At 39.8% G+C, this 22,262-nt stretch overlaps 2 protein-coding genes across 3 annotated transcripts; both read left to right on the top strand.

Annotated features, from left to right (window-relative positions):
• The first annotated feature begins 1,625 nt into the window (after positions 1–1,625).
• On the top strand, positions 1,626–4,571 carry ran (RAN, member RAS oncogene family). The gene is made up of 7 exons (XM_061079432.1): positions 1,626–1,693; positions 2,538–2,589; positions 2,704–2,788; positions 3,375–3,500; positions 3,615–3,802; positions 3,905–4,075; positions 4,191–4,571. The coding sequence occupies exons 2-7, from the start codon at positions 2,551–2,553 to the stop codon at positions 4,233–4,235; spliced, it is 654 nt and encodes a 217-aa protein (XP_060935415.1). The 5' UTR covers positions 1,626–1,693; positions 2,538–2,550; the 3' UTR covers positions 4,236–4,571.
• A 2,575-nt stretch (positions 4,572–7,146) lies between these two features.
• Positions 7,147–21,768, top strand: stx3b (syntaxin 3b). 2 transcript variants are annotated; one of them, XM_061079746.1, is made up of 12 exons: positions 7,147–7,203; positions 13,549–13,623; positions 13,715–13,814; positions 14,140–14,214; positions 14,357–14,427; positions 14,543–14,651; positions 14,746–14,819; positions 15,725–15,859; positions 16,930–17,040; positions 17,310–17,420; positions 21,467–21,558; positions 21,650–21,768. In XM_061079746.1, exons 1-11 carry the CDS (start codon positions 7,174–7,176, stop codon positions 21,542–21,544), a joined length of 969 nt encoding a protein of 322 aa, XP_060935729.1. In that variant the 5' UTR covers positions 7,147–7,173; the 3' UTR covers positions 21,545–21,558; positions 21,650–21,768. The 2 variants fall into 2 exon arrangements, with proteins under 2 accessions (XP_060935729.1, XP_060935731.1); XM_061079748.1 differs by lacking the exons at positions 17,310–17,420; positions 21,467–21,558; positions 21,650–21,768 and adding an exon at positions 18,323–18,406.
• Positions 21,769–22,262: the final 494 nt, after the last annotated feature.

Raw genomic sequence — 22,262 nt, 5'->3', positions numbered from 1 at the left:
ATGTAAGAAAGAATCCCAGTCTGATGACATCTAAACAGAAAGCATTGCTTAGAATCACAACGCCACCTGCTGGCTGCAGGAAGTGACTTTCATGTCCCAGTGTCAGTGATGTTAGATTCCTTTGATGTCATAGATGCAATGGTGAAAGATTTAGACGATCTGACCAGATCTATTAGTCTAGTATAGTGATAGGGATAGCACCACCTACTGGCAAAAGGAGGTAAGCCTCGTTTTAAAACTAAATTGAATTTAGATACAGTTTTCATTATGGGGTCTAACTTGATGGGCTTGACCGTAACGCAGGATTAGTGAGCGTGGTCCAGCGGGGCATGACAGACGCAGGAAGTGAAGCGTTTATCCTTGCCGCAGTGCGCAAACGCATGTTGTGTAGTGTAACTTAAGTATTTTACCCGCTTTTATCTAAGCAAGCTTAATCCGTCCACCAGGTGTCTTGTCGCACTCTGAAGATGAGTTACAAGGACCACTGTAGGACAAGGGCTCCTTCAGGGCCAGGCGACCCGTCAGAGATGGTCGCCAGTCTGATCAATTTATCTTCTGAAGTTGATATCATAAACTGTAACCCATGCAATCTATGCACATGCTTGTTAAAGACTATCTTCTACTGCACTTTAAGAAAACAAGGTTCATCTTATTTAATAGGTTGGACATTTCTGAAATTGTATTTATGTATGTTGCTGACGCTATTTAGGAAAGTGAAAGAAGTAAATCCGGTTTTGAAACTTTAACTGTCTGTTGTATTGAAGCTGGTGCTTAAACAATTAGTCGAGTGATAGATTAGTAGTAAATGCCAATTGGTTTGCTATATAATCTATTGTTCAAAACATCTGGATCCAGCTTATAATATGTGAGGAGTCGCTGCTTTTCTTAGTTTTGTATAACATCAAGTGTATTTTGTGGACATTTTTGGCTTTGTTGGTTTCAGAAAGTGAACAGTGTGTTTAGGGGACTTATATTAATGAATATGTGCAATCCAAATGAAAGTCTGGATCTAGTGAATTTTAATAAACAATTTGGGCCTTGGTTGAGGTTTCTACTATAATGAATGCTAGTTGAGTTAATTCTGTAATAGATAATAGGTTCACCAGAGTTTAATATTAATTAGAGCTAAAGAGACCAAGCAATGAAATAAAACTCAACTGAGGGAATAAACACCAATAATCGATATTTAATTCAAATAATACTGTCTGGCTGTTGATTTGTTGGTATGTGTTAACTTACGTCACTTACTCTTTAGGACGTGATAGCAAATTCAATATAGTTGTTCAATTGATTGGATTAATCAATCGTAATTTAGCGTATGGTTAACATTGTTTCTGATATCTAGACCAATGCATTATTTATTTAGTTTACGGGCATATTGACAAGCATTAGTTGTTATGTATTAATACTGCAGCATGTGAGTCTGTGATCAGGGACTTGGTGGTTGTGATGCTACAATAGGAGCAGTAAACACAGTGTGTACAGAAGCTGGATCTCAGGATTTTAAATGAATAGCTCTGAGTGATTTTCCACGATGTGTCGCACTCCACAGACTGTGGCGCTACGCACTCTAAGGGTTTTTTCTTTGAGCGCCGGGCTTGTCACGTGATAAGGGCGGAAACTGCCTCCTAGTCCACGCTGAATCTCCCGCGAACGCGGCCATTTACTCTTTCCTCTCCTCGCAGCAGCACCGGTGAGTCTCTGTTTCCTTCTCCCGTCGCGGTCCGACTTTGACTGTAAGTTTGTGTGTTTGAGGAAAGTCTGTTTAAAACCCACCGCAGACCCGACGACAGGGTTTCTGCTCCGCTTGGTGGTTTATGTGTAGCCACGTGAAGAGTAGGACCAGACTAGGCCACTGGGTTTTTCCACCTTGTAGCTAACGTAGCCTGTTAGCTCAGTGAATGGCTTCCATGCCGTGCTGGCTAATCGGCTAGCAACTCTCCATCTCGTCGCTTTGTTCCTAAGAGCCTCTTCATTCATCTGATCAACTATATGTATTATTACTGACTCAATGAGGAGCGTATGGCCGGCCTGTGTGTGGTGTTAGCCCCGGGCAGGCAGCGGGGAACACGGCGCGGTCTCCCGGGTCGATTGTTCCAACCGAACAAGAAAAAAGTGCGCTCGCCGTTGGTATGGCGCACTCACACCAACGGCAGCTAGCTCAGCAGCTAGCCAGCGAGTAGCTGCTAGCTTCATAAGAACTCATAGCTTTGATAGACGAGCTTTCATTCAAAACTTCCTCGTAGGTGATTTACACCTTTCTTATTCAGCTGTTAGCATAACTGGTAAGCAATGTGTTTGGCGTTAGCTTGCATAGGAAATGCTAGAAGCTTCTATCGCTAGCAAGCAGCAGGCTGCTGGTTGTAGCAGCGTGATGTAAAGTTAGCTTCCCAAAGCTTCATTAGACCTGAGTGTGACACACAGACTGTTGCCTTATAGTTCACTTATGTCTTGTTAATAGCTAACCAAGTAGCTGCTAACAGCGTTAGCTCAACGTTAACTGGTCCTAACCGTCCCGCCTTGTCTTGTTCAACCAGATAAAGAGCGACCATGGCGGACTCAATGGCTCAGTGTGTGGCGGTGTTCAAGGTAAGTTTCTGAAATAATCTAGGAAATGATGTAAATTGAACAAAAGGTAATGGCGGTATGTGCGCCAGCAGTGCGGAACCAGTACCAACCAGTGTGAACTCTTCTCCCCCACAGCTCGTGTTAGTAGGAGATGGAGGCACCGGGAAAACCACTTTTGTGAAGAGACACATCACAGGAGAGTTTGAGAAGAAATATGTCGGTGAGTATCTTGATGAGTATAGGGAGTGACACGTCGGTTTGGGACAGATAACGAGCTGAAAGACGTTTCACCAACCGACAGCAGGGGCTAGTCAGGCAGTTAGCAGGCCCTCGGTTCACACGTCTGTCGAGCTGACTTGACAACATATTGTACAGAAATGCTTTAGACGGTGTTATTTAATTTAGAAAGTATTTCCATTACGTGATTTGTCCACCAGTCAGCTCTTAGAAATTGTCTTAAACAAATTTGTTGATACAGATTGTGTGTATATATACGTTTGTTGTTTTTACGATTATGGGTTGGGCCTTAATTGCAACTTCCAGGATTTTCCTTTTGTTGTTGGTCTGTGATATGCAGAACCTGTTTGATAAGGGAATTCAATCTCAAAAGTTAATGGGTGCCTTTACTCCAGGTGGATATGCCATATGTGCTAACAAACCAATACAATTTACATCCATCCTTATACAATTGCTAATTTCTTTAAACTGAACAATCTTCCCCTTTTCCGTTTCTCCTTCCTTGGTCCATCTTGTTATACCTTTTATGTTTCACATACTCACCTTTTGTTCTTTGCCTAATTCTCTAGCTACTCTGGGAGTAGAGGTGCACCCACTGATGTTCCACACCAACAGAGGAGCCATCAAGTACAATGTGTGGGACACAGCTGGTCAAGAGAAGTTTGGAGGCCTGAGAGATGGATACTACATTCAAGGTATGTGAAACAATCCTACAATGGGCTGTTACAGTTATTAAACCTTGAACATTCTCTACAATGACTTTACATTAAAATTTGGGAATGGTGAGAACTCTTCTCTTACTTCCACAGCTCAGTGCGCTATCATCATGTTTGACGTCACCTCTCGAGTCACTTATAAGAACGTGCCAAACTGGCATCGTGACTTGGTCCGTGTATGTGAGAACATTCCCATCGTCCTTTGTGGCAACAAGGTTGACATAAAAGACAGGAAAGTCAAAGCCAAGAGCATCGTGTTTCACCGCAAGAAGAACCTGCAGGTATGTCAACCCTCATGCCACCTCCAGTCACGTGTGAGGAATGTAAAATAATTGGTGTATTCTTTTTAACAATCGTCTGGTTGCACACTGTTCTGCCCCCAGTACTACGACATTTCGGCCAAGAGTAACTACAACTTCGAGAAACCTTTCCTGTGGCTAGCAAGGAAGTTGATCGGTGACCCCAACCTGGAATTTGTGGCCATGCCTGCCCTCGCTCCTCCAGAGGTTCACATGGACCCAACATTAGCTGCGAAGTACGAGCATGAGCTTCAAGTGAGTAAAACACGCAGGTTCTATGTCTGTTTGACAGTATGTTGTAATTCCAATCCAGCAGCTTCTAGGTCTCAAACTCATTTATAACTTGAAATTTCCATCTTCTCCTCACCAGGTTGCATCAGAAACAGCATTGCCAGATGACGAAGATGACCTCTAACCTGTTTCCCAAATTGTCCCTCTCCCTCCTAGCTGTGGACAGAAAGTTGTTGGCGTCTTGACCCCCCCTTACTGTAAAATCCCTTTTCAGATTTTTTTTATTTTTGAATTTTTTCTGTTTGTTTTAAAACTAAGAAAGATAACTTGGTGGAAAAGTTGTGCTTCTAATTTCACTGTATAAGACACACCCCACCCTAGTGTTGTCATTGGCATGGAAAAGTGCTACTCTTCATCGTCGAGCACCCTCCACTGCACTTAACCAGCCCACAGAATGCTGTTGTATGGTGTATTGGAAACACTGGGGAGTAAACTTTGAATAAAAACATTCTCAATATGACATGTCCTTTTTTGTTTGTATTTGTTTTAATCTCTGGATAAGTGCTGCTGAAGCTAATGTGATACTCTGTGAGTTTAGGTCGTACCATTAAACCCCTTTTTTGAAGAATATGTTTTGGTCCCTTATTAAAGTGTGACCATGAAGCAGGAAGTTCAGAAGCAGTCAAATGGAATTTAAAGTTTATTTGTACTTTTGAATCGTGTGACTTTCTACATAGCACTCACTAACAAATAATGGTACGACAACTCAATATTGAAGGTATTGGCTTGATTATGGCAGTAGTTTTCACAGTTGTAGGGGACTCGACAGGGTCAGTAATTGGAAGTAGGAAGAAAACATTGATAATCAAAAGGTACTGAAATATGATTTAGTGAACCGGTTTAGAGATGTACTACTCTTAAATATAAAAATTTTTTTCCCCTGCTAGTTTCCCAAGTGCATGACAGTTATGAATCCCTATGCACAGAACTTGATATTTTTGCAAGTCATGTCCACTTTTGTTGGAGGGGAGGCTGGACATCTGCCTCTTGGGGCTGGAGTAGACATTTAAGAACTGTTTGAATTAACATCCTCAATATTTGTGCAGGCTTATTTGACTTGTTTTAATTTGGTCTAACAGACTTAAACAAACAAATTCGATGAATGAATTTCAGATAAGACTTAAAAGAATGAGGCCTTTCAGTAACTGCAGAATGAAACCGTGCAAAGTCACTATTGTAAGTAAGGGACACGTCTTGTTTCCGGCTTAATTCACTGATGTCCACCAGGGGTCACTCATGTTCTTTCAATCTTATTACTCAGTTTGGCATTAGCTCATAGTTTGAGGCCTCGTTCATCGTGATGTTAGCCCTCTTTATAAATGACGTTTACACATGCATGCCTTCTCATCAGACATGGTTTGATATGTTATAGTCATGAGCTACAATAAAGCTTTCATTATTGTAAGAACAGCAAGGAGAAAGTACATTTCTAATAAACTCAAGTAATCTGTGACACAAACTGTAATGGTCATGCAAACATTCAAACTGATTATTGTGGTTTCCATCAACTCCACAGTTAGCAGGGGAAAGGAGAAATGGTACTTTAACACCATTAAGGCATCCAGGTTTTTATTATTTAAACTGCCACTTCAGGCTCAAAAATGTAATGTTTAAAAAAATTAAATAGGCTTATTATAAATTACTTTTATTCGCTTTGTGTTTGAAATTCTGTTTAGTAACTTTGAACATTGTTAGAAGTGCTTATCAAGTTTTAATCAATAAGCAACATCACCCACACAGAACAAGTAGTTAGTGAATGATCACTAAACTGGGAGTGGGGGGAAAGGATTCACTTTTGTTGCTGTTAAGTACATTTTTTAATGTGTCAGTACTTCACTTAAGTGGGATTATTCTGACGTATTTTTTACCGTTAATGTTGTTTTTTTCACTACTTGTGTTGCTGATTATCTATTTTGTGTACTCTCACATAATCAAAGTCATCAATTGTTATAATGTGGAGGCTTCAACAAAAGGCAACATGCTATTGGTTTTTTTTATATCATTGCATTTATTCGCTGCTTCTGCTTAGGTTTTAAATTCTATCGTTCCATTTCATTGCTGCCTACCCCACTACTTAGTTTCCTTCCCTCTCATGTAACTTGTGTTTTTGCAATGACAATAAATCTTCTTGAATTTTGAATCTTTTATTGATTAGTAGGAAATTCTACCATGTTTCCTTGTTGTCTCACCTTACCATCTCTTTATGTACATGTATATAGAAGTTCTCTGCGGCCAGTTTAATTTAATACAGTCTACTTAAAGGTTCAGTGTATATAGAATTGAGGGAAATCTAGTGGTGACGCTTCAGGTTGCAGCTGAACACCACTCACCTCATCCTCCCCTTCCAAACATGAGAGTGAGACTTCAGCTGTCATAAATCCAGTTCGGACTACTGCAAAACACATGGTAGCAGTCTTTAAATATACAGGGCCCATTCTAGGGTAAAGAAAGCAACTATTTGTACAATTTAGATGAAATACACCAGTGAAATCATCACTAGGATTATTTCATATTCAGTCTCTGCCGAAAGATCCTCTCACAAAAATCCTACACACTCTTTTAACAGAAAAGCGTTCATTCAGGCGGCGAGGTGTGTCCACTTTGTGTTATTCACCTGAACGCATCACCCTGCTGCAGGTGACTCAGGGCGTGGCCTCCTCCCCGGCTCACGGGGCTCGCCCTGCGCATGCGTGAGACGGAGAAGTGCGTTTCAGACTGATTACCGAGCAGCGCGGAGAGACAGAGATTAAACCGCTGCACACAACTGTTGTTTTAATCCGCGGCCCGAGGAGATTTAGCGAGGAGAAAACACCGGGTTTAAACCCAGCAGCCATATTGTATGGAACAAAAACGTCGGGAAGGTTGTTGTCGCCTGGAATAAAGAGTGTTGTCCTCCTCAGACTCTGGAGTTTAGCGGAGTTTCATGTTGTTTCTCAGCGGCGGAGGGATTGTGACGGACAGCGAGCCCAGCAGCTGGTGGAGGAGCCCTCGCACCGGGACTAGCTTTTCAACTCTGTTTTCCTCTACTTGGTTAGAAACGTGTTGAATCGACCGTCGGGAAGATGAAGGACCGACTGGAGCAACTCAAAGCGGTGAGTGATATGTCAGGTTGTCTTCGAGTGTCCCTCTCTTTCTCTTCCTCCTCATGGGTCGTTTCTCTGAACGAGTTGAAAAACTCATGGAAAAAAGAGAGGATAAATTCAGATTAATAAAAGCCCCCTTTTCCCCCCTCCCCCCATTTCCAATTCACTTTTCAATCAAACCTTTTGGATAAATACATAAAACATAATATTTTGTCCATTGGAACCAACAGCCTACCCTGTGATGACATAACTCCTGATGTGTGTAGTAAAATGCAGGTTGTAAAGATCTGTTTAAACATAATTTCCAGTTTCTTTTACATGCAGCAATGTTGTGTGGTTGGATATAATAATTGTTATAAACATTATAATGTTAATAATGACAAACTTAAAATACATTACAGCTTTCAAAACCCATTTACATTGTGCTTCACCTGTTTAACCTTTTAATTAAGATGGGATCTAAATTGTTGCTTATTATTTTCTTTACATTGAATATTTAAGCTGCTGCTCAGATTACCATCACTTCCTCACATGATGTAGACATGTGCGTACAAATATTCTCATTTCAGCTTCTCATATGTGGTGGGTTGGTGGTTTTATGTCAATGGAAGTTAAACAGAAAAAGCGAAAACAGAAAGGTAACAGAAGCATAGTTACAATGGAACAGTCATTCTTTACAACTGTAGTTCCTCTTATTGCTAGGAACACGTTAAACCATTGGAAATACTAGAATGACACTCACTAGAAATCTCACATTCTTAAGAAAGAATAAAAAGAAAAAAATCCTGAATCTGCCTGAGTGGTTTTTACGTAGTCCTTCTACAAACAGACAAAGGCAGAGGAACAGATACTATTTTTGGTGTAGGTCATAACAAGTAAAGACTAAGTAGAAACTTGTCATTAGACAAGATCTAATGTTCGGGTTGATTGTATCTGAATTCAAGGGCCAAAACAATCCATTCCCATGTCTCAAGTCATCACAATCAGATTATTATGATTATTAAACAGAGTCATCACTGGCTTTACTGAGGTAAGGCCTTGATCCTTTTGTAACCCAAGTCGGGATGTGTTGCCATAGCTACTCCTGGCCAAATATTTGCCCCCCCTTCCAAGCGTCTGTATCTCACACAGCTGGCTTCTTTTCACGGAAAAGAAGTGCAGATAGCAAATGAAGTTGGTCAGTTATTTGTTGGGAGGTTATGTTAAGACCTTGAAACTCATATATCACTGCTTCCACCCTACACTTTCCAGGATGCATTCCTCAGTTAACTTTTTTTATTCTCCCCTGAATTTAGGCTGTAAATTGTGTGGTTTGGCTGTGGGCATGTATTCATGTGAATGTGGGCTCATGCCACCAGCGTGATTATGTCACCTGACATACCTCAGTCCAGGAGAAGCTTGGGAAAGAGAAGCAACATGAAACCAGGAGCTTAACCTGAGCTTCTGCTCTTTGAGACTCACGCTGGAAGTCGTTTAGTCACGTTATAATATAGTTGCCTGACCATTTTAAACAAAAACATCAAAATCATTAGTTAGTTGCAAGTTAACTGGACAACTTTCAAAAGACTTGAGTAAAGCTCCGTCATGTTGGATGGGACATGAGGGTAACAAAAACATCAAGTAAATGTTTCTGTCATTTTAGGTAGTTCTTCACACTTATGTTTATTGAAGTTTGGTTTTAAGTAGTTATTTGATGCTGTAAAAATGGGCGGAAACCTCATTAATTAACAGCTTAGGCTGAATTGTGATTGGTTGAGCATGTGTGTTGGCAAGACCTAGATACCAAAGCTCCATCCCCCGATTACTATTGCACAGACTCTGGCTCTCAATGCGCAAGATGGCAGCTTTCATATCCGAGCTATTACGACATTTCTGTAAACCCAGAGGAAGAAGAGATGCATCGTCCATCTTCTGTCTATGGCCAAAATAGAAACGATGAATACAATCTTAACTTGCAGTTGGTCTAAAGGCTGATGTCAACAGGACAGCTCAGTGTTCTTCATCTTTTCTGTCCCATTTCCCCTTTAATATTTTCAAATGTACTTTCAGTCAAAGCCTTACCCTCCCTGCACACTGTGTGACTTTCCTCCGCGATATGGCTCCGATATCAGTTCACTGAATGGGGGAAATTCTACTGGCACAAACGTGGTTTTTAGTGTGGCACACGTGCACTTTTTTCAAATCCCTTGTCAGATTTCAGCATTGCATTAACACAAGTCCTGATGAGAGTATTTTGGCTTCTGTCACCAGGCCGCTGTAAATCCGACCTCAGGTCCCTCTCCTGCTGCTGCTAATAGCTGGTGTCTCACTCTGTAAACCATCCTGTGGGACAATGTAGTGCACAGAGATGCACCTAAAAAAATATAATTTAACCTGCTGAATGGCTCTTTTCATAGTTTAGTCTGTAAAATGCAAAGCACATTTTTGTGTGACAATACAGGTCACCTTTTAATTGCGTCACATCTGCCGTACCGTTGGCTTTTTCCTTCTCTGCTATAACCTCCGGGACAAATGAAGTATCTCTAAAGAAAAACACTTTGTTTAGCCAGTTTGCCGGTAAGCAGTTCTTTCCTTCCACTGTATTAGTTACTCGTAATGGATCATGATTATTCATTTCCGTTTGCTGCATGTCTAGTTGCTGAGTCTCTCCCAGCAAAACACACACTGTAATGGTGGTGACAACACCAACTCCCACACGGCTTCACAACGTCTTCATACTAGGTCTTTTTGTTGTTGTTTCGATCAATGACCAAAATAGTGGCTGATTACTTTGCTTTCAATTGTCCGATAGATTCATTCACAAACTATTGCTGCTCGACTAGTGTAAACATTATTTTTGCCCTGTATTTTATCCTATTGAATGTGTTATGCTACTGTTTCGTCCTTTATGATCCCCTGTGACAAAGTCTGCCATTTTATCAGCTCTCTTTCCTTTAGATGACGGAATCACAGGAAAGATAAGTGAGCCACAGGGTTGGCCCTATGTTTATTGACTTTTGTGCGTGATAATGAGTCAAAGAGGTCACTCCATTTTTATTATACATTGCATCTGATGCTTATTGTTCGTGTGTGTATGCTCAAGTTAATGTTTACTGCGGTGGTGTAAAGGCCAACCCAATGAGCTCTGTCTATGTACTTGTCTTTCCATTGGTAAGATCCCTCTTTACGTAGTTTCACATTTGATCAGACTTTCCTGAATCATAAAGCTGTCATCTAATTGGAGGTCAGATGACATTGTGTGTAAAGAGAGCCAGTCAGTTTTATGACCATCTGTATTTATAAAGCTGACGCTAGTTGACTATCTGCTGCAGAGTAAAACCTCGGCTCAGTCATTGCCTTGTTGAGAGGAATTATGCAACTGGACATATGGTGCTTTATCTGCAGAATAAGTGTCATTAAATGTTTTGTATAAAAGCAATGAGCCTGTATCCGGGTCACATTTCTGTCCTTCACGTGCAGCATGTGTCGTATTTTCTAATAGTGTGCCAAGTTGTCCAAATGTTATCCTGTGTGTGTTTTTAAATGTTTTCATGATTACACAAGATGTAACTTAGCATGAGATTAGAGTGTTTGTGTTGATTTAGTAAAAAAAAATAGAATCTAATTTGCTTCTGGATGGTTGACTCTGTGAATTAACATTTTGGCAAAGCTGCTGAAAGTGGAATTAAACCTAGTTTGTTCACAATTTATATATTTATTTCACAGCACCGTGATTGGAAGTGTGTTTCTTTCTCCTTTGCATCAGACAATATTGCACAAACGCTGTAAAATACTGGTCAGTTTGCACAAAAACCTTGCGAACATTACATATCTCACGATCGCACACTTTATAAGCACAACTAGTCATGAAAGGTTAAACGGCATTACACAGCTCACTACCAACCCCCATTCAGTGTTAGGAAACAGTACAAGGTTACTGAATAATGATTACATTTTTTGATCCAAAAGAATAAAGCTTGAGGTTGTGTGTTCGGCTCAAGTCCCTGAATTTATCTTTTAATCTTCCAACCAGAACAGGTGATTCCAAGTTGAATCATAAGACCAGTGAGTGAGTTTAACAAGAACTGTTGTAAATGTTTTCTTGATGACTTCGACAAAGTCACTGCCTCTGATGGTTACAGTCAGTATCAGCCAGCTAACATGAAAGAACCTGCCTCTGTGTGTGTGTGTGTCTTTCCTCTTATTTTTGCTGAATGAGCGACACTGAAAGGAAACGAGTGCTTGTTCTTATCTTGCTGCTGCATAAGGCTGTGTGAGGGAGCATAATGTATTGGCCAGAGGTTCAAAAACAAGCAGCGTGACCTGTATGCGTGTCCGGGGAAGACTCTGTTCCCATGTGTTGTTAGTTACAGCAGGCTGAAACAAATTGTGTCAGGCTGCATTTGCAAGTCAAATTGTAGACCAGGGGTAGAAGGTTAAAGACAAACTAAAAGTCTGCATTTTAACAGTTGTAGTAAATGTTTTTGCACAGAGAGCAGTGACATTATTTGCAGACTGTTTATTAATAAAATGTCTCAACATTCTAAAGGTCAAGGTGAAGCATTTATTGCTTTATTTGACTGAAAAAACTGTCCTTTCAAATACAAAAGCTTATATTTGAGAAGCTGGAGCCATCAAATGTTTGGCAGTTCTGTTTGAACATGTTTTTTTTTGAAGAAAGAAGTCAGGCATGTATATGGAAGTAATATCTTTTAATGTGTGCAATTTGGTGCAGCTTAATTTAAATTTCAGGGCACAGTTGAGACTTGGTGTAGGAATGAGGAATGTGCTCTACTTACTTTAATATTTTATAAAACTAAACAATCATTTGATATGTCATTGCAGTCCTAAATCAATGCCCAATAATTGCCAGCCGACCAACAATTATTCAAAAGTTCCTTTAAAAACATTGTACTGTGCATTGTGTAACCCAGTGAGAAACTGAGGAATGCTGCGAGTTAAACTATATTTTGAAGTGTTGTACTGATATTTATTGAGATTTCCAGTTTAGAGATGAAAACTAAGTCAGGTGATATGATAGAGTGGAGAAGTTCACAGGTGGGTTTAACATGTTGAATGCTTTGTCTTGATTAAAAGGAAGGACACCATCAAGTGTCATCCATTACCAAACAGAAACACGAGTGTTAAGGGTGTAGTGGCAAAGCCCAAGCTAATCGGGTGTTTAGTGTACACATGTTTGACTTTAAATGCATAAGTAATCAAACGGGAGGGAACACATGAAGCTTTACTTCCTACTCCCCACCCTCTAACTCCGTCACAGCACGGCCCGATGATGTCTGTTTACACTGCAACTGAGCTGTGGTTTCTTGAAGTCAGTTGAAAACAGGTTGAGTTCCTGGAGCCTGGCCCTCGTGTAAATATTCCCCAGCCTGAGCTCTGTGTGATTGGCCCTGTGTGAACCCACTGTGCCCTGTGATGCTTTTACGACTTCAGCAGAGGGAAGCTCTCTGATGAATTTAGTGTTGGCTGATTCGGATCAGACCAATGTTTACGGTTGACGTATTCGTTATGAGCTGCGATAACCAGGAAGCAATTTCATTAGAACAGCCTTCAGTGGTGGCTCCTTGTCTAAATGCTGCTCAGTGTAGGCTTCCTTCCCTGATTAGAAATAAACATCTGGAAAACGCTTTGTATATTTAGACAGAAATTGTGGAATTGATAGTTGATATTAATATAGTATATCAGTTTTCAATTAAAATGTTTGTATTGGCTATACAAATTCAGACTTTGTGTTGGGATGATCAAATGAATGTTAATTATTTAGAGAATACTTTTTTGGGACTATTAAATAGTTGGCTATATATTTTTGTGTACTTACTTACATTTCATCAAATTTCCTGGTAGAAATCACTGAACTATGCTCATTTCCATTTGGGCAATATTATTTTATAATGTATTTATTTTCCTTATTCATGTAATAGAAAACATGGTTTAGTGCTGAGCAGTGAGCACTGAAAAAACAAATTACCACACAACAGCTGGTTTGTTCTGAGCTGTTTGTGTAGCAGCTTTCAACAAGGGAGTACAAGTTGAGATAAAACAGAAATACATTAAGACAAGATATAACAGAAACAAGGCAGTTTAATGAGCAGAGATGGGACATAGAAATAGTAAAATAAATTGAAGAAAGATAATAAATGGTCATAAATTGCTGTAAAGACACACATCTGTCAGATTTTCAGTTTTTACCCTGGTGACCACAATGAACAGAGTAAACCTTTAATCCCGAGGTGTTGATGACACGCTTTTTATTTATCCTGTGCGCTTCAGAGAAATACCCTTCACACGCTCTCCCTGTCCAGCTGGACCTGCTGGTATGAGTCTGATGCAGTCTCTTCCTCTTTCTTCTCTTAGACGTGTGATCAAGATGATGAAGACGTGGAGATTGCTGTGGACAATGCAGCCTTCATGGACGAGTTCTTCTCTCAGGTGACTGTCACTGCATTAAAGGGGACACGTTGCTGTTGTTTTATAGTTGCATATGTGGTTTAAGTTTCTAATTTTAACTTTTGTGTTTCAGATCGAGGACATTAGGAACAGTATTGATAAAATCGATGACAACGTGGCTGAAGTCAAAAAGCTCTTCTCTGTCATCCTTTCTGCTCCCACTTCAGAGCAGAGTAAGATACCTAATCATTACCAGCCGGACATTTATTAAAAATGTACTCACTTAGGTTCCCATTAAGGATGTTTTCCTTCCCAGACCTTCACCCTTAGTAATGTTTTTCATTTACAAGCTGCATTTAATTTTTTGTGTCCCAAATTGGATTCTGTCGTACTTTTGCTAAGAAAAACTCAGAAATATTCTAGTACCCCATCATGAAACCTTAATTGATTACTTGAATTGCTAATTTAAAGAAATACTATATAGATATGTCATTAACTGATTTGAAAATGTCAGAGAATCATAACTGAATACGCTGACTTGTATCTTTTCCTTTTCAGAAACACAGGATGAACTTGAGTCAATCACTAATGACATTAAGAAGATGGCCAACAATGCAAGAAACAAACTCAAAAGTGAGTCTGCTTCACACACACCATACACACACACACATCTCAGAATAATGGTGATGTTTACTCGATATAATGTGAAACAGTGAAGTGACAACATGTGATGTGTAATGCTTGATCATAAATTAGTATATTGGTTTGTTTCCAGCCATCGAGAGGAATCTGGAGTCGGAGGAGCAGGAGAGGGTCTCAGCTGACATGCGGATACGTAAATCACAGGTAAGTGATGTGCACATTAACTTTCAGGGGGCCGTTTCCACATAATTGTTGTCCCCCAAGGTTTAATCTTTTACTTACTGCTACGGTATATTATATTTTCTCTGTTGTCTCCCAGCATGCTGTGCTTTCAAGGAAGTTTGTGGAGGTAATGACAAAGTATAATGAAGCCCAGGTGGACTTCAGGGAGAGGAGTAAAGGACGTATTAAGAGGCAGCTAGAGATCAGTGAGTGTTTCCCACATACACAGCAATAAAGTCATATGGTGGTCCTAATGTATTCTCTGTAATTTACCCTTCGCTTTTCATTTCTCCTTTCTAGCTGGGAAAGCAACCACAGATGAAGAGCTGGATGAGATGCTGGAGAGTGGGAATTCTGCTGTGTTCACTGCAGGGGTAAGAGTGTGTGCTTTTAACATCCACTTTGTTGTTGACACTGGTCATACTGTCAAGTTGTCAATGGCTCAGGGAAAACTCAAAATGCCTGTATCAACAGGTTAAAGATTAGCTGTGCTTGAACCTATTGGGCTCAAAGTCAGTTTGCTCCTTTGGGCCTTATTGAGCCCTCTGACCCTCATTCACAGATATAATGGCCAAGTGGTGCTGCTCAAAAACAAAAACAAATAGAAAGAGACAGGGATCATTAACTTTTCAGGCAAGAAGGCCTTTTATTTTGAAGTGGGCTGTCTGAACAAATGCTCAAATATGGGTTGCAAGAATATGATGACACATCATGACAGAGAGTGTTTTGTTTCAGACGCTTGAAACCACTGGTAAAAAGAGAGCAAAGTACATTTCAAATAGTGAGGGAGCTTGTCTGTGCCCAAGATTGTTTCCAGTACAACCTGAGAAGAATTTCTTGCACAAGGACACACAATGTAGTTTGACATTCTCCGATCTGATAGCAACTAAATGCTTTAAAAAACGTGCCTCAGCCAACGTGACCATGAATGCAAATAGAAATGGATAATAGAGAAAGATTGGGATGAAATAGTCTGAGTCCTATAGATAACAATGTTTTCTTACTACAGTCCTAAAACCAAAATTCTAAATTGAGCAACTGTGCCGCTTTATAAGTCGGCAAGTATAGTCTCACTGAATTCATAAAAGAAAAAAAACAAAGAATTGAACTTGCTTAATTTGACCTTGGTACGGTTCTTACAGTACTTTTGTATTAAGATTAGTGTTTAGGAAGTTTTAATCTGTTAAACATAAAAAGGCTTAGTAGAAAAACACATGTATGGTCCCTAAAGTAAAGAATTGAAAAGGGATAGGATGTTGATGTTCTCTCTTCTCCACAGATTGTGGATTCTGGGATCTCTAAACAAGCCCTGAGTGAGATCGAATCCAGACACAAAGACATTGTGCGTCTGGAAAGCAGCATCAAGGAACTGCACGACATGTTTGTAGACATTGCCATGTTGGTGGAGAGCCAGGTACACTCCCCCACTCTTTTGATCAGCCCATCATATTGTCTTCCCATGAGTTCCCTCAGTAACCTAACACCTAATCCATTCGTTCATTCACTCCTTTGCATCGATCCTGGACTCGTATCTGCAGCTCTGTTTAATCCAGACTGTCTTCAACTCTTTTTCTTCCTGTTTGTTTCTCTTCTCATCACTTCTGTGGTCTGACCATCGATCTGCGTCTGTCTCTGTTTCCTCTTTTCCAGCTCCATGCATTTCTTATACATCTCTTTACTTTCTCCTTCCACTGCCTCATCCATCTCATCACCCAACACTGATGGGATCAACTTTAAAGCTTTTAGTAAGATGTATGAATTCTGCATCATTGTAGAACAGAGCAGACTTTGCACTACAGTCAGAATAAACACGTGTCATTAAGTGTGTTTTTACGTGTACATGAGTATAACTACATATTTCTTGCTGCTTACACCATGCTTTCTGAGGGAAAAGCTTGTTTGAGGTAAGGGACACTGCACTGTTTGTGTTGGGTGAGTTTGCTTGACTCTTGTTTTCTCAGCAAGAGAAACTGTCTCCACCAACTCTTGACCATCACCATGTTGTTTTTTAAGTTTTTTGCTGGAAGAAGTTTGTTCCAAAGAAACTGAGCAATATAATCACTCTGAATGCTTTGGCTGTGAAATTTACCCGAGCATTGAAAGCTAAAACAAAACTGGAGTCATTATTCAAACTGAACTACAATACAAGGCCCAACAGTAAATTCATTTAAGATTAGATCAACTCATAGATGTGAGTTCCATAAATGTGCCAGATTTTTCTGATCAAGATTCAAGAAATATTTCCTGGGAAGACTGTGAACATTTTTAAAACATATCTCACAATGTTACAGAATGAAAACTGTCTGAATCTTAATAGTGTTTTTCACAATATAATAATAAAAAAAAAAAGATTAATGACAATCCAAAATTCTTCAATGAACTTCCAACTTGTGAAAACATGTGTCTTTAAACAACTCTACTACTTGTGTTCTACTGGTTGAGTTGTTGCTCTGTATCTTACTGTTTGTGTTGTGTGTTTTTCAGGGTGACATAGTAGACAACATAGAGCAGAATGTATCCAAGTCAGAAGACCACGTAACAGTCGCTAAGGAGCAGACCAAAAAAGCTGTAAGGTACCAGACCAAAGCTCGCAAGGTAATGTGATTCGGCCAAATGATGCACCAGCTTGCTCGTGACCTCTTCCTATTTTTTTCTGCTTACTTTCTCTACACACTAACACTTTTTACACAGTTTGACACAGCTTGTGCGGACAGTTCACACTCCCTCACCCTGCACCCACATTACCAATGGTGTGCAACTGTTGCATTCGGTTTTCTTTTCTTTTCTTTTTCTTCCTCTGTCTCACTTGTCATATTTATTTTCTTGTACTTTTCGTAACCTCTCGTCCCCGCGACCCACGTAAGGGTGGAATGATTGAAAGGATTGAGAGCAACATGGACCAATCAGTGGGCTTTGTGGAAAGGGCTGTAGCCGACACTAAGAAAGCAGCAAAGTTTCAGCAAGAGGCTCGCCGTGTGAGTGACTACGGTCCAGAACAGCAGTCTGGTTTCCCAAAAGCAACCGTAAAAGTTTTGTTTTTATGGATTTAAAGAAGACTGTCGATGTTCCTGAATTCACTGATATTTAAATACAGGGGATGAGAAATTAAATTGACGCCACAGGACCAAGATTTAGTCATATTCATGTTCACAAATTTGATCTTACAAAACAATTCATAATATTCTGGTGGTCCATGCATGTCGGCCAATAAAGCACATGTTCTTGGTAGAATCTTTGTTACATAAGCCCTTTTTTCTACTGTATAGATTACGATAATTGCAATTAAAAGTGGAAACAGCTTTAATCACAGATTGCTTTTGGGAAACCCGCCTAGCGACATGAAGACCATCCCATCACCATCGAGACCCCGATCTTCACCTTGTTACGTGTGATGATCCCCAACCCCCCCTCCCCCACACACACACACACACACACTCTGACACACAAACTCACACACTTTATATACATGTTCTACACTTAACTCTTTTTCTCCCACTTCTTTCTCTTCAGCTTTAACCCTAACTTTGTCTCTGTTTACAGTTTGCTCAAGACGTCTGCATTATTCTCGTTCTTCTTATTCTTTGGTTTGTTTCGCAGTGTGTTCGCTGTTCTCTCTGCTTCAGGATGTGGGAAAATAACTGTTGAACTGTGACATTAACATAAAGTCAATATTGTTGTGCCAAGTGAAAACTGGTTTATCAGACTTCATTGAAGCGCAGTGTTTGGGTGGTTACCAAGCAACAGAGAGAATAAATGAAGCTTGATATAACCATTTTTCCCTCACAAAACGTGTATAAAGACCTGATAGGTTACAGTAGTAGTTAAAGTAATGATCAGAGAATGATCCTGATGGTGCTTTGTTGGTTGTTCCCAACAGAAAATGATCATAATAGCGGTGGTTGTGGCGATCTTGCTGGCCGTACTAGCTCTCATTATCGGGTTGTCAGTGGGACTGAAGTAGAGCTGATGATACCTGAGTAAGAGGAGAGCTAAGGGTGAGTAACTCTGCAGTAAATAACTCCTGCAGTGCCATGCTGGGTGTGTGTGGGTATGAGGAAGACTTTGGAAAAGGGTTTGCAGGTTCTTTATCTCCGGCTCCCTGAAGGTGTCTGTGTGTTTTTCCTCTGTATCCAGAGGGCTTTATTAAGGTGTGTTTGTGTGCCTTTGAAGTATTTGGGTGTGTGTGGTTTTTTTTCTCCCATTCTGCATCACTTGCCTCTGGTTCCTGCTAAACAAACAAAGCAGTGCTGACAGTGTTTTAGTCACACACCGTTTTAAGCGGGTTTTTTTGTCTGTGGGCTCGTTTCAGATTCCATGCAGCTCCTTGCTAAACGCTGCTCTCTCTTTGTGTCTCTCTCTGTAGAGGATGATGGTTATTGGTGCCGTCTGTGCTGTGGTTGTTCTCATCCTCCTCATCGTCCTCACACTAAAGCAGGACCTCTGTGTTGCTGCCAATCATCAGTTCATTCATCGTCACTCCATCCTTCCCTCCATCAGCTGACCAACCAAAGAAAAGTTTGATACTGGTCACCTCAGATGGATACAATCATATTTCATCTAAAGATCATCAGTTTAAAACTGCCCCAAGAGTGGAGGAAGGCTTGATGTGACATTGGAAAGCTGGAAAAAAGAGGACCTCAAGAAACACAAAACCAAATATCTCAGACTTTTGAATTACTTTCATCGTTCCCTTCCGAACCATCCTCCCTGAATTGTGAGGGTTTGTTTGACTCCTTCATGCAGCTTGGACAGTTTTGAGGAAGCTCTACTGTAAATGAGGAAACATGACTGATGCTGAGGTGAGGTTCAATTCCCACTGTCCTATCTACACGTGGGCGTAAAGGGCATTGAAAAATAACTGATCGTAATTCCACTAGTGTCACTAAACATTTCATTGTGCAGCATTTGGTGCCAAAGAATCAGCCTGGAAGTTTTAGTCAATACTATAATTTATTAAGTCCCAGAGAGACAAGCATCACCTCCACTGTCTTCATGTCTTTCCTTTATGAGCCTTGACACATTTGTGATCGAAAAGCTTGCTACTGTAATGGGTTTTTTATTAGTTTGGAGGAGTTTCAGCACTTTCACATTTCAAAATATGACTTAATTTCTGTGATTAGGCTCTGATGATAGTGTAAATAATATAATTGTTACATTTTATGAATATCTGGCCGGAATATGAAGCAGTTCCCTAAACTTGAAGAGGATCGGTGTGTCCACTTATGATTCTTCAGTTTTATAGAGCATGTTGGTTTTAATGTTAAATTTGTGAAGGATGATGCTTAAAGAAACACATTTCATGACTGGGCAGAGCTAAGATCAGCAAAGAAGGAAAAGGGCTAGCAGCATAAACATGCACTCCTTCATTGAATAGTTATCTGAACACTGTAGCACTATAACATTTGAAGGCATGAGTTTTTACAGATGAGACAGTCTGTAAAAACATGATGTCTTAATGCCACATAATGTAAAGAGACACTGCTAATAACACAAGTGGCTTATTTGCCAGAAGAGCCAAAATAGTTTTTGTATTTATTATCATTTTGGTGAAGGTAAATGGAAATTTTAACTTGCAGTATTGTGTCAGTGGCAGGTGACTGTGAAACCACTGTGAGATGCATTTTCTGCCATGTTTTAGGTCTCATAATATTTCTACTATAAGCTTACAACTCAGTTTATAAGGTACAGCAATAATTCAGTCTAATACAACAGCCCTGATTGTTATAATTTGTGATCAGTTTTTGGCCAAATAGTTTGACGTGTCAGTTAAACTTGGTGAACTTGTTGGAGGTTGTTGTTCGTGGTATTGTTGAACTGTATCGCTTTATAGGGAAGAGATGAGTCTGCCTTCACTTGTATAACTATAAAGACGTATAATTCAACAAACCCACTAAGTGCAAAATCCCCACATTTTCAATTTTGCATGTTTTTTCCAGTTTCAGTCTCATGCTATCTGAAAAGTCAAAGACTGGATTAAGTATACATGATTAGCAAATTAGTGGAGGATATCCAGCCAGGCTGTCGTACAAGACTGATTTAGCTGTAGCTCCATGTTATAAATTTGCAGTTGAGTTCAATTCTGGTCGGTCATCATCATTTCATTAGCTCATTTTTGGTGGAGAGAACATGTCAAACTTGCAATTTACTGAACCACAGTGTACATATGGGCATGCTGAAGCTTTAATAGGGTAGTTAAAGCAGCTTATTAACTACTGTATTGTACACTGGTTATATCAGCCACCAAAGAGAAGAGGCAAGGTACTCCATTTTAATCATTGAACACATCAAAGGTTTTTCAGTGCAATGACAATGAAGTAACCACAAGAGACGCAGCCACTCAGTGAAATCATTCAAACGGAGCCTGGGTGATGCTTTTAATTCAGCTTGTGAAGGAAACACTTGACAATGAGAGGCCACCAGCTTCATCTGTACACCAGTGCGGTATGCTCTGTTTGGCTTCTGTCCACAACCTTTCAATCCTAATGCTTCTATTCACGGGTTTTTCTCCAGCACTTGCTGCAGGAAGAGCTCAGCTGAAACTGTTGGAGTCTGTTTTTAACTTAAATGCAAATGATTTTAATGGTGATTAAAGATTTTATGTTTTTTAACTACTGTTTGAAGAGTGCTTCATTTGCAGAGTCATGCTCATCTGCCCAGCTAGACTCTGTTAGGGACACAAGGTAAATATGTAATTTAATTTTTACTCTTTTTGGATGACTGGAGGATCTGTGTGAATGTTTTTTGTGGGTGCAGCATGTCTACAGGATGCTTTATAACCACTGTGTTGCAAAGTACAGCCTTTCAAAGACATGTGTAAAAGACGAGGTAGGTTTTTAACATACACACATGCACACACACATACACCCCCCTATAACCACTCTGACCCACTTCTCCTTTTTGCTCGAATCATTTCCTCAAACCATTGTGTCCATACATGTAAATTATTGTCCTGTTCTGTGTTAACAATCATGACTCGCAGTTTAATTTGTGTTTTGTATTTCCATCTTTTTAAAATCTACAGAAAAAGATGATGATTACTTTGTGCTGTGCCATCATTGGGATCGTTGGGTTCTCCTATCTCTACAGCTTCTTCTCATGAGCGCTCATTCACAGGTAAAACACCTGCATCAGCCTCTAGCTTTATGAATTCTCTACTTGCACTCACATGTAAATAAAAAATGTTGTCTTTATTTACCGTTTCTAGGAAAGATGCTGTCTCCAAGAACAATAATATTTCCGGATATACCCCCAGTTCTACCCTCAACATTATTTGAATCTGTTATAAAAAAGTATATTGACATTTTTGAACCATAACCATTAACCATATCTATCCTGAACACTTACCTCTGTATTTAATATTTGATTTAAAAAGATTGTCTTGCTGTATGAAGTATTTGAAAACGTGTTATATAAGTGTGTAGATCTTTCTCAACCTGCCACCTGACGAGTAATTGTTTGGGGTTGTGGTCTAGCGCCCCCTGGTGGTAAAAAAGGGAAGTTTTATTTAGAGAAAATTTGAATAACGTAAAATTATTATTATGCATTTAAAGAATGAACGTGATCTTGTTCCTTGCCTTGTAAGCCACCATCGTCAAATCTTACACATAGAAATTATGAAGCTCTGGTCATACATATATCACATTAAGTAGTATTTTTTTTATTGTTTGATGTCATTATATTTTAATGAATTGTGTGATTTTGTTGTTGTTGTGTGTGATCTGTATGAGTCTGTATTGCTGCAATGCTTGTTATAAGGGTCTTCTGTGTAACTCGCTCACTGGCTGTGTGTCAACCCAGTAAAGCCTGTTATGTAATAA

The sequence above is a fragment of the Limanda limanda genome, chromosome 10 (assembly GCF_963576545.1).
Source record: "Limanda limanda chromosome 10, fLimLim1.1, whole genome shotgun sequence".
Taxonomy (NCBI): Eukaryota; Metazoa; Chordata; class Actinopteri; order Pleuronectiformes; family Pleuronectidae; genus Limanda; species Limanda limanda.
The sequence above is the reverse complement of the archived record's forward strand: the minus strand, read 5'-3'. Positions and strand labels throughout refer to the sequence as shown.

Coding starts and splice junctions, on each gene's coding strand:
- ran (XM_061079432.1), top strand. CDS start 2,551: ATGGCGGACTCAATGGCTCAGTGTGTGGCGGTGTTCAAG. Junction 3,501..3,614: donor AGATGGATACTACATTCAAG/GTATGTGAAACA, acceptor TTACTTCCACAG/CTCAGTGCGCTATCATCATG. Junction 4,076..4,190: donor AGTACGAGCATGAGCTTCAA/GTGAGTAAAACA, acceptor TCTCCTCACCAG/GTTGCATCAGAAACAGCATT.
- stx3b (XM_061079746.1), top strand. CDS start 7,174: ATGAAGGACCGACTGGAGCAACTCAAAGCG. Junction 13,624..13,714: donor TGGACGAGTTCTTCTCTCAG/GTGACTGTCACT, acceptor TTTGTGTTTCAG/ATCGAGGACATTAGGAACAG. Junction 14,652..14,745: donor TAAGAGGCAGCTAGAGATCA/GTGAGTGTTTCC, acceptor TCTCCTTTCTAG/CTGGGAAAGCAACCACAGAT.